The sequence below is a fragment of the Copadichromis virginalis genome, linkage group LG22 (assembly GCF_057382275.1).
Source record: "Copadichromis virginalis isolate Kocher_CV1m ecotype Utaka linkage group LG22, C_Virginalis_male_GT1.1, whole genome shotgun sequence".
Lineage (NCBI taxonomy): Eukaryota > Metazoa > Chordata > Actinopteri > Cichliformes > Cichlidae > Copadichromis > Copadichromis virginalis.
This window is the reverse complement of record NC_140638.1, coordinates 32318644-32328924: the sequence shown is the minus strand read 5'-3', so window position 1 is coordinate 32328924 and position 10281 is coordinate 32318644. Positions and strand designations below refer to the sequence as shown.

The 10281-nt window shown below is 40.4% G+C and overlaps 2 protein-coding genes across 4 annotated transcripts; one reads left to right on the top strand and one right to left on the bottom strand.

The window, feature by feature from the left end:
* Positions 1 to 1480: 1480 nt before the first annotated feature.
* On the bottom strand, positions 1481 to 4356 carry ndufs6 (NADH:ubiquinone oxidoreductase subunit S6). The gene is made up of 4 exons (XM_085446425.1): positions 4213 to 4356; positions 3853 to 3906; positions 3049 to 3171; positions 1481 to 1615 (listed from the first exon to the last, which is right to left on the bottom strand). Exons 1-4 carry the CDS (start codon positions 4354 to 4356, stop codon positions 1547 to 1549), a joined length of 390 nt encoding a protein of 129 aa, XP_085302551.1. The 3' UTR covers positions 1481 to 1546.
* A 60-nt stretch (positions 4357 to 4416) lies between these two features.
* mrpl36 (mitochondrial ribosomal protein L36) lies at positions 4417 to 6309 on the top strand. Of its 3 annotated transcripts, none has more exons than XM_085446428.1 (2): positions 4417 to 4476; positions 5829 to 6309. In XM_085446428.1, the coding sequence occupies exon 2, from the start codon at positions 5839 to 5841 to the stop codon at positions 6217 to 6219; it is 381 nt and encodes a 126-aa protein (XP_085302554.1). In that variant the 5' UTR covers positions 4417 to 4476; positions 5829 to 5838; the 3' UTR covers positions 6220 to 6309. The 3 variants fall into 3 exon arrangements, with proteins under 3 accessions (XP_085302554.1, XP_085302552.1, XP_085302555.1); XM_085446426.1 differs by lacking the exon at positions 4417 to 4476 and adding an exon at positions 4629 to 4765; XM_085446429.1 differs by lacking the exon at positions 4417 to 4476 and adding an exon at positions 4817 to 4950.
* The last annotated feature ends 3972 nt before the right edge of the window (positions 6310 to 10281 follow it).

Below are 10281 nucleotides of genomic sequence, written 5' to 3'. Positions count from 1 at the left end.
GCCGTGCTAAGGAATTTTGTGGCATTTAACTCCATTATCTACTGTGAGGCTCGGTGGTGGGGACATTTTCACTGTGATTACAGTCTCATTTGAGCTTATCTTTGTCTGCATGGTCTGACCCGACACTGTAGGTCATAATATGCTTAAGGGTTTTATTTCCAATTACGATCTAATATTATGGAGAAGGAAAATAGGTAAGTGGATGTAGCGTTCAATCCCGCGCTGATTTGACAGTTGGAAACGGCACCCATGAATGAGCCAGTCTGCAAATTGGTTAAATCCACCTTTGCAATCTGGAGTTCCTTGATATATATATATATGTATGATGCTGAAGAATATTACATTATGCTGGAGCAGCACATTTAAAGGCGCTGAATAATGAAGCAGTGCAGTCAAACCCAGGACTAAAACACTGTGCGATTCACACGCTCAGTTTCATCTGAAGATTTTGCCCCCGGCAATGCCTCCAACCCATCCAAGCACCGCCTCTGAACCACTCAGACTTACCAACCGCAAGACCAACGAGTCAGCTCTCTGACACTGACCCGGCTCGCCTGCCTCATTTTAACAGTGCACCTCTCTCCCCTTCAATCATCCACTGTGGTCTTGACTACAGATGAGGTTAACTACAGCGTAAGCCTCACTTCCAGGAGTCACCAGGGCCAATTATATCAGCCTGACAACTCTTCCCAACCTGAGCTCCGTGGTGTGGAAAATGCAGTTCCACTGCCTGCATCACTGGGGACAGAACAGGGTAGTGCTGTCTGGAGCCCGAGCCAAGCGCAGGCCAATTTGGCATGCAGAGGTCTATGGAGAATAAGCCTGATGAAATATATATATGATCTTCTTCAAACATGTATTGTTCCACGCTGCTGTGTCCTATCAGACTGCCCCTCCACCCCCACCCAACAGTATCCTGGCAGAGCAAGACCTTCCAGCTTGGATCGTCGGGAGCCGACGGAGGAATGTTAAGGTCCTTTCAGCGCTCTTCATTGTAAACAACTGACAAAAGTCCTCTATCTATCATCTCTTTCATGTACTAAAGAAATAATCATAACTTTAAAGCAGATAACACTTTGGTGCACTACTTGTATTTTCATTGATTTTAATTACAAGTTTGCATCACCTTTCAATGCATTATATTAGAAAAAAATGAACTTTGCTGTGTCCAAAGAAGAAAATGTAAAACTTGTCTTATTTCCTGAAAGAAAGCCCTTCAGCCTGTCTCCAGCCTCAGAATAAACACATATGCAGGACTCTGCTGACCTCTGGCTGTCACAGGGTGGAACTGCACCCTATTAACCAAACGTACAGCAGCATCGGGGAATCTACAGTAAGAGCAGCAACTTATTCAGAGCTTCGCCTTCAAATCTACAAGAGCAATAATTAGAAACTGCCTGTACACATTTGACTGTCTACAAAACTTTGTGTAGTGCAGTCTTTGTCTTTATTCCAGGATGCTTAATTACAAAGAATGAACTCTCAGACAAGATATAATTTATTGAGCAATATGGCGATTTACACAGAGAAGCAAAGAGGAAATGTTTCAGTGATGATGCTTCTGCTTGAACTGCAGTCCACAGTAGCCGCACGTTCCCACTTTTGTGTCTTTATCCTGAAGACAAAAAACAAGAGCGTTTACAGTTTGGGAACATTACATCAAATAATCTTAGATTAAAACAACACTAAATAAAATTTTACAGATTATATGTGCAGAGTCAGGCTATAATCTCTCCTACTGTTCTACTCCAACCTACTGTTTGCCTAATGAAATCATAGAATTCGCTGAGTTTATCCATTTTAACAATGATGCCACACTGCTGGTAAAAGGTGGGGACATTATAAATCATTTGTATATTCTGCAAAGCAAAAAAAAAAAAAGGATCTTCATATTTTTCAAACCCTATTTAATATTTAACACACTACTGTACACATTCGGGAAGTGAAGAGAGCAGCTGTTCTAGTTTTGAAATCCTTGCTTGAAACAAGATTTCAGCTAAAGAGCCCTACTTTGTTTGTTTTTTTCGTTCAATCCATGCGGCATGTTAGTGGGGTTAGGTTAACTGGTGATTTTAAATTGGCCATAGGTGTGTGTGTGAGCACTAATGGTTGTCAGCCTCTTTGTGTGACCCCTGCAACAGACTGGTAACCTGTTCAGGGCGTACCCGCCGCTCTACTTGTAGCAGCTGGGATAGGATTCAGCCCCCCCCAACCAGGAAATGGGTAAGTGGAAGAAAGACTCAGAAAGCCATGCTGCTAGAATACATGTACACTTTGTCCTGCTTACAAGTCTGGATAGCATCAGTAGCTTATTTTTGTTTCCAGAGACGGAGCCATCTTTACTATTAGTTTATGGCCTCGTCCTGTGCCTACAGAAATGGCCAATCAGGTAAAAGCCATTGTGAGATAATGGTTTCTGGTTCTTACGCAACTTTCAAGTCTTTTGTTTGGCCTGTTTCAACTTTGTTCCAAAAAGAAAGAAAGAAAGAAAGAAAGAAAGAAAGAAAGAAAGAAAGAACATGAAAAATGAAATTGATCAATTTTATTTTCAGATAAAATCATATTTTTCCCAGGTTTGTATACCATCATGAATCAAATATTAAACCAAATATTAAACTGAATTTCATTTACATTTTATACAGCGTCCCAACATTTTGGGAAACGGGGTTTGACAGTCTTTTGGAGTCATCACTCAACCTCAGTGCTAAATAAACTTCATCGTTCCATCTGTCTATTTTCTTTTTCTTATCTAGTTCATGGTTTTGGTTGGCCTGGAGGCTGTCTTAGCTGTCCGAGGGTGAGAGGCGGCACAGAGGCATCAGGCAAACTCTACACAGAAAGGAGGATTCAGAGCTAGGAGCTTCTTGCTGTGAGGCGATGGTGCTAACCATCATGCTGCCAGCTTCATCAGTGCAACAGCACCTTTGTGTTTTCTGAGATCCCTCACTGCACAAAGCTGCTAGGTTTAGGAGATTCATGCCTATCCCAGCAATATGAATACCAAGCACTTGAAATAGTTTTATCTTAATGGTGTCTGCAGGGTCTTACCAAGTTGATGTAGACTTTGGGGTGTCCCAGCGCTCCTCCGCCCCCATCGCAAGATACCACTCTGACTTCGATGTCAGACACTGGCTCCTCTGCCACCAGGTTGATGGCAAAGTTCTTATTCACCTTTAAACAACAATACAAAGCAATTGTGTAAGTACTTTCCAAAACTCGGCGAGGAAGTCGCTAGGTGTGGTATGGGGACTCTGCACTGATGTGCATGTTTTCGTTGTTTTTTTTTAAAGTATTTTCCAAGTGCTACTTAAAACAGCTTTTCCAAACATCGTAGTTTTAGTTTGGATGCTTACATTAATTTACTTTGCACACAGAAACAATTATTTCGCAAAAAACAAAAACTGGCATTGACCTCTGTCTTCAGTGGGATTCAAATCAGGGCTTTGTGCAGGCCAGTCAATAACGTTCACTTTGGTATTTTGGGGGCAGTTCTTCACCAGGAGCAACATATGTTCTGACTCGTTGTCATGTTTGAAGACAAAGCGATGACCCACATCTGACCTAAGGACGTGCTTCCAGTAAGCATTAATCTTTCTCCAGGTTGTCTTTAGCATACTTCAGTCTGGTTTAAAGTTGTATCTTCTGAAAAACTGAAGTTTTTCTTGGTCTGCAACCTCACAGTCTATTCAGGATTCCAGTGCTTGTCTTCTTTGAGACTACAATTCTCAATTCTTGATTTGTTATTCACACAGTTTTGGCCTTGGATCTGAAAGACCTAGGCCCTAAACCCAGTTAGCAGGGGTTACACTAAGCTTAGCCAAATGAATAAATTGTTAAGTGCTTATTTCTTACCTCTTTCTGTTTGCCAACAAATCTGGCTTTCCTGTAATCATGCTCATCATACACCTAGGAGAAAAACACAAGTTACACGCAGCAGTTTACAGGCATCCTGTTATTTTGTTTATCTGTGATTTAACATTGTGGTCCTAATATGAGAACTGTTTTAAGAGCGGAACTAAATGAAACTTTTAGATTTATTGCATTATATTGCATATTGTGTATGCAATATAATCAGTGACCAGCATTCAAACATCAAACATCTTATAAGCAGAGTAATTTGGAGCTGCAGGCGTCAGTAACACTATGCTAAGGTTAGCTAACGTTGCTCCATGGGGTAAAATAACAGTAACAGAGAGGTAGTTTTCAGCTCACCTGTCCGGTGTGAGTGATGGGCTCGCCGGTAGTGGAAACATCTACACTATAACGGTGAGCAGGTACTGCAGAAAGCTTCAAAGGCGAAACGAGCAGCTTAACATTTTTACTGAAGGACAGAACTCTGCCCACTGTGGCCGCCATGTTTACAACAATCTGCTTTCCCAGACTGCCTCGCAAAGGACGCTAATACCGAGGTTAATTTCGCCCCGAGTCTGGCTTTTCAGGCTCAAACAAACTTTACCGGCGGCAAGCCTCAGCAAGGTGCCTTTCTTTATTTTGACATATATTATAAAATGTAAAATAGTTCAAATTTAAAAAAGACGGAATCCGAGACTGTTAGTATGGAGAAAGGGAAGTGTTCTCCCACAAAACTAGCGAGAGGAAACTGCCTGAAAGGCAAAAATAAGGGCCTCACTATCCTCCTTTACACCGGAAGCTGTTGTATGTACTTGAAGCAAGAAAGCAGTGTGGTTCTTGTTGTGGCGATTAACACGTACTTACAGGGGCATAAATGAATTCATGAATTCAACTTTCTAGTGATTTCTGAAAGGTTTGTTTGTGTTGTTTGACTTTGTAATGTTTTCTGCGCAAGCATTCACACAGTGTGAATGCTTATTCGGTCTAGTGCTAGCAGGTCAGCTCTGACATGCTCGTCTCCTTGGCCGTTACATAGTTCTGCTGTGTGGACACCGGGTGGTAATTTTTACATGTACAGAGTTTTTTTGTACAAGGAAGGTAGTAGCCTATAAATATATCATTTTTTAAAGGCCCATGGAAGATTTTATTAAATTGGTGTGTAGCTGGTTAATGTGTTACGTACTAGGCCTCATGAGTAGTGCTTATTCTGCAATATGTTGCTGACTGTATTTTAAAAAACATGTTAATATGATTACCTTTGTTAGCCCAGGCTAGTTTGTTCATCTCAAATAGTATTAGAACGTTATTTAAGGCGGTGTATTGTGCTTTTTGTTATTTCCTCTCATTTGTGTCATGTTGCAATGGGTGATGCTTGTGTTATAAAGGCCGAGGTTTCAAGTAAAGAAGTCGGCATATGTGCAAGAATTTACTCTGACCAAAAAACTCAAATTTGATACTTTTTTTTCTACTCTAAACATTGTATGATGTCAGTTAGGACAGGTATTCCAAATGTGGTCATGTCAGGCACGCAGCTCCACCTCATGTTAAAACTTTAGGTTTGTGAGGGGCAGCCAATTAGATGAGTGCGGGCTCAAAGGGAGGGGCGAGGGAGCCAAAACAGGATGTTTTAGACAGATGAGAAACTAAGGACCCCAGGATAGGTCCGTATGAATGAATGAATGTTTTGTGATTTTGTGTGACCGTTTGATTCCCAATGAAATGTCACCTTCCCAGACTAAGATGACCTCTCTGGATGCCCTGTTTCACCTGACCAAAAGATTTTGTTGCACTTATTTTAAACAGATGGTGAATCCACCCAATTAAGAACGTGGAGTTTCAGTAACTGTCACATTTTCAATAGTTTTTGCTTGAGGAATGGCTAATACTTGCCTAGTGAAAAAATTAAGTAATCTTTTCAGCTCTGCATCACAACGTGAGGAACTAAAAAATATCCTTTTTTGGAATTCTCTTTGCAGCTTTTCCGCCATGGCCCCCCTTCTGCTAAAGCATCTGGCTACCTCCTTAGCTAGGCAAGTGGCCCAGATGAGCCACTGGCGTCTGACCTTGTCCTCACCGGCAGCCTTTGTTCACAGATCTCTCTTTATGCTCACCGGCGGTTCTCGTGCATTTCTCCCATCATCGGCCAGCATCAGCTCCATCCAGCGCCCTTCTTCTGGCTTCCCGGCTCGTCGTGAAACCTCTCTGTTGGGACAGTGTTGGCATGTTCCCTGCGTTCAGCCCTCTGCAGGAATGAAAACCAAAACTGCCCTGAAGAGGCGCTGCAAGGACTGCTTCTTTGTTATAAGGAGGGGACGTTTGTTTGTGTTCTGCAAGACAAATCCAAGACACAAGCAGAGGCAGGGCTGAAGTGTTGTACGAGCGTGGGGGTGACTGCACCCAAGGCGTGGATATTTACGAAAACTGTGCTGAAGTAATAAATTGTTTGGGTGAAAAATACGTTGAAGTCTTCTCACCTCTCTACAGTTCCTCTCCTAACAACAAAAAAGACACATTTTTTACGCATACTGAGCAAAACTCATGAGCCGCCCTGTGTTTCTGCATGTTTTGATTCTAAAGCCAGGTGGGTTTTTTGGGGGGGTTGTTTTTTTTTGTTTGGGTTTTTTTTTGTCATTTACAAAGAAAATGTGATCTTGAGCGATCGTTATCAGACTTTCTGAAGGTCTTTCAAAAGTTTTTCTTTAGACAGTGGCCTTGTTTTTCACTTATTTTCAGTCCAGTTCTTGTACCTGACCATTTTCAGGTGAATTATTATTTTATTTTATTTGTTTAAACACTTAACACCGACCTATTCAACCATTAAAAATGCACAAGTGTTGCTTCTATAGCAGACAACTTAGCAAATAAACTGTAAACTGTGTCTTTAGGCACTTTGTTACTAGCAGCCTGTCTCAAAAGACATAATTACTTCTCACTTCTTTAGGGTAAGTGACTCAACTAAAGAAATGAGAAGTAATTATGTCTCAACTTGACTCAACTCATCTTGAGTCTATTAAAAAATGCCAACGATAACAAAGTTTTACAGGAGCAGAAAAGTATTTTTGCATCAACAAGGTCTGAAGCAGCGTGGGATCATCCTGATGGATGAACAGAACGAAACGTAGCCAACATCCAGAGCTTTAAACGTCCTTCAAGAACCCTGGAGAAATATTCCTAATGACTAAATAAAGGCATGACAAGAAAGCTGACCTAAAAGAGTTCAGGCTGTGTTGAAGAATAAACGTGGTCATGCCAAGTATTGATTTTAAAGCTTGTGAGAATTGAACAATGATATTGCCTTATATACTGTATTTACATTTATTTTTGAACCTATTTCCCATTTTTTTCCAAAGAAAATATAAATCAATGAGGGTTTGCTCAAGACATTTGCGCAGTACTATGGATAGATACATACATACTCAATGGCCACTTTATTAGGTAGAGTGATTCAGCTGTATGGTCAGAAAATCAGATAGCGGCAAGTAGTGATGTAGAGATTGTCAAGATGACCTGGTTCTTGGTCCCAGGCGGGTATTTCAGAAACTGCGGTCCACTAGCAATTTCCCTTACTAGGGTTCACAGAGAATGAAAAAAGACAAAATATCCAGTGAGCAGCAGGGTGAAAATGCTTTGCTGATGCCAGAGGTCAACAGAGAGGGTCAGACCTCTAATAGTAGGATAAAACACCCGTACAGGAGAGCATTTTTAAATACACAGTAAAGTCTGACCTTGAGCTAGATGGGCTACAGCAGCAGAAGCCCACATCAAGTGCCATTCCTCATCTAAGAACAGAAAACTGAGACTACAGTTCACATAGAATCATGAAAATGAGACAACAGAAGATTGTGTTGAAATGTTGCCAAGTCTGGTTAGTCTCCATTTCTTCTGCAACATTTGGATAGTGGGGTCAGAATTCAACATAAACAAAATAAAACTATGGCTCCACCCTGGTTCTGGCTGGCAGTGACGGTGTAAAGAGATGTTTTCTTGGACTCTTAAGTATAAATACCACAACCCACCTAGTGCAGTGCATTATGTAAAAATCATTAAAAATACAAACAAAAAGAAAAAAAAAACGGGAAGATCTGTGTACTAGGTTTTTCTATGCTCTTTAAAATCAGGACCCAAATGAACTGACCAAAACTTCCACCACCGTCTTCTTTTAAAAAATATCTAAAACAAAAACACAAAATGAACACTGCACAGCATACACTTACTGATAACATGGTTTATTTTTATGAATACAATTTAAAATCATCATTTATTTTTTAAATGCAATCGAATTAACCAGTTAACACCTACAGGGGCATTGAAAACCCATTTATGGTTACACTTACTGACATTTAGCACCCCCCAAAAGACAAATACAAATGTTTCAAAGGACTAAAATCCGTTACACACATCCCAGCCTTTACACATAAAATATAAAACAGTGCATCCGACAAACTGCAAGTGTTCAAAATCTCTGCCAAACAATGCTGGTTATTCAGCTGCGAGGGCTGTCCAGAGGTCGGAGCGCTGTGTGTGAGCAAGATGTAGATATTTCATGTATTTGTTTGGACAAATATGCAATATTTAAGGCACTTTTTTTTTTATGGCGGCCAATAACAGGAAGAAGATGGAGACTTTGATTTTCAATCAAAACTGTTTGTCTTGTTTTTAAATGGAAAAGTGTTTTTTTTTTTAAATCTGTCATTATGCAAATGTTCATGCCTTTTTTTCAAGCATTTTGATCAATCCTGTTAGATTATGACCAATCTACTGCAATGTCGCTCCTCTTATGACCTTTATGGTTGCTTCCAGCAGCATAACACACCATGTTACAAAGCTCAAATCATGTCAAACTGGTTTCTAGAACAGTGAGTTCAATGTACTCAAACAGCTTCGACAGTCACCAGATCTCAACCAACAGAGCACCTTTGGTGGAACTGAAGTTTCTAACAACATCAGGCTGAGTTCCATCATTCTTCCACAAGAGGGAGCCAAAGTGTGCATCATGGACGGTCGCTTTTCAAACTCCCTGTCACTTTTAAAACCAGTCATATTCAAAACTTTGGGCAAATTCTCAGCCACTGTATGTTTACTAAAGGTCAGAAAAAGGGCCATGAAACGCTCTGACTGACTGCAATACTCAGTCCCAAGTGCCGAAGAAACCAAACTGGTTGAAAGATGTTTGGCAACAAACACTGAGTGTACGCTGGCTTTGCTCGAATAAACTAAAGGTTAATATTTGCTGATGGAGGATCAGGGATTCGGAAAACGTGTGTACATGCACATATATTATTTGAACACTTCTAATTTCGCAAAAGCACGGCAGGAAGATTTGATCCAGTGTTTGGGACCGTCCAATTGCTTTCCACTGAAGCATTTGGTCAAAGAAACACAGATTAAATGTTTCCTTTGTTTCTGTGTGAGCTGTGGAAGGTTGTCAAATAGGTAAGTCTGAGTTCACCTGGCAGACTCAGCTAGTGATTTCTGTGGGTCAATAAACGAGTCTTAATGCAAAGCGTCAGCCACAGGATACAATGTAAATCAGCCATCTGTGGCTTTGAAGATCAACAGAGTCTGTTTACACGGGCATTTACTGGCATGTAGAAAATAAATGACAGCAGAAATGGATGGGTGGATCAAATAGAGACAGAGGAAACAGGACTTCAAACGCCTACTGGACTTCATTGAAGGCAAATCACCCGAAGCATCTCAGAGGCGCCTTCCACAGCTAGTGAGACCGTGCGGTGTGCGAGCATCAGCAAGTGACGGTTTCAAACGTCCCCACAGCAGGTTCAGGTTCTTAGAAAAGGATGATCTTGGATTTCTTTCGCTACTGTGATTATGATTATCAATTTGATTTTGATAACTGACCAAATAAATTAATATGCTACAATCACTTGCACATCACTTCATCTAGATCATACTACTCATTTCTTAGTTCTTTATTGAAGTAACAGCCGCTCGATTGCTGTAATCTGGCGAACATGTTGGTGGGCCTCAAAGAAGCAGTGGCTTTGATTCTTAATACTCCTCTAATCAAAATCATGTTGGTGTATTAGTTTTAGTAGAGGTAACGTGCAATATCTCTCGTTATATTGGTAAGGAGCCTTATGAAAGTGTTATATATGAAATAAAGAAATTACATGTTTTTGCAAGTATATTTATGACTCTTTGTGTTTGTTTCTACGATATAATCAATTCAGTCCTTTAAGTTAAATATCTTTATAGAACTATTTCGTCATATTTGTTGCAATTTATGCTGTCCTCTTAACGAGATCTCACGTTTTTTTTTAAATGTGAGACTGGTTTAAAGAAAAATACTGTTTTCATTCACGTGAGATATGCTTGGCAGATTATAGGCCTATTTACAACAGTTTAAATATTTATATATTATTTTTGCAATCACCGGAGGTTTTTTGGCCCAACTCAGAGTCTTCTGTT

Bases quoted from the DNA above. Each gene is read 5' to 3' on its own strand.
- mrpl36 (XM_085446428.1), top strand. From the start codon at position 5,839: ATGGCCCCCCTTCTGCTAAAGCATCTGGCTACCTCCTTAGCTAGGCAA.
- ndufs6 (XM_085446425.1), bottom strand. From the start codon at position 4,356: ATGGCGGCCACAGTGGGCAGAGTTCTGTCCTTCAGTAAAAATGTTAAG. The intron at 3,907-4,212 runs GTGAGCTGAAAA...TTTTTCTCCTAG, and splicing joins CCATCACTCACACCGGACAG to GTGTATGATGAGCATGATTA. The intron at 3,172-3,852 runs GTAAGAAATAAG...TGTTGTTTAAAG, and splicing joins TTGTTGGCAAACAGAAAGAG to GTGAATAAGAACTTTGCCAT.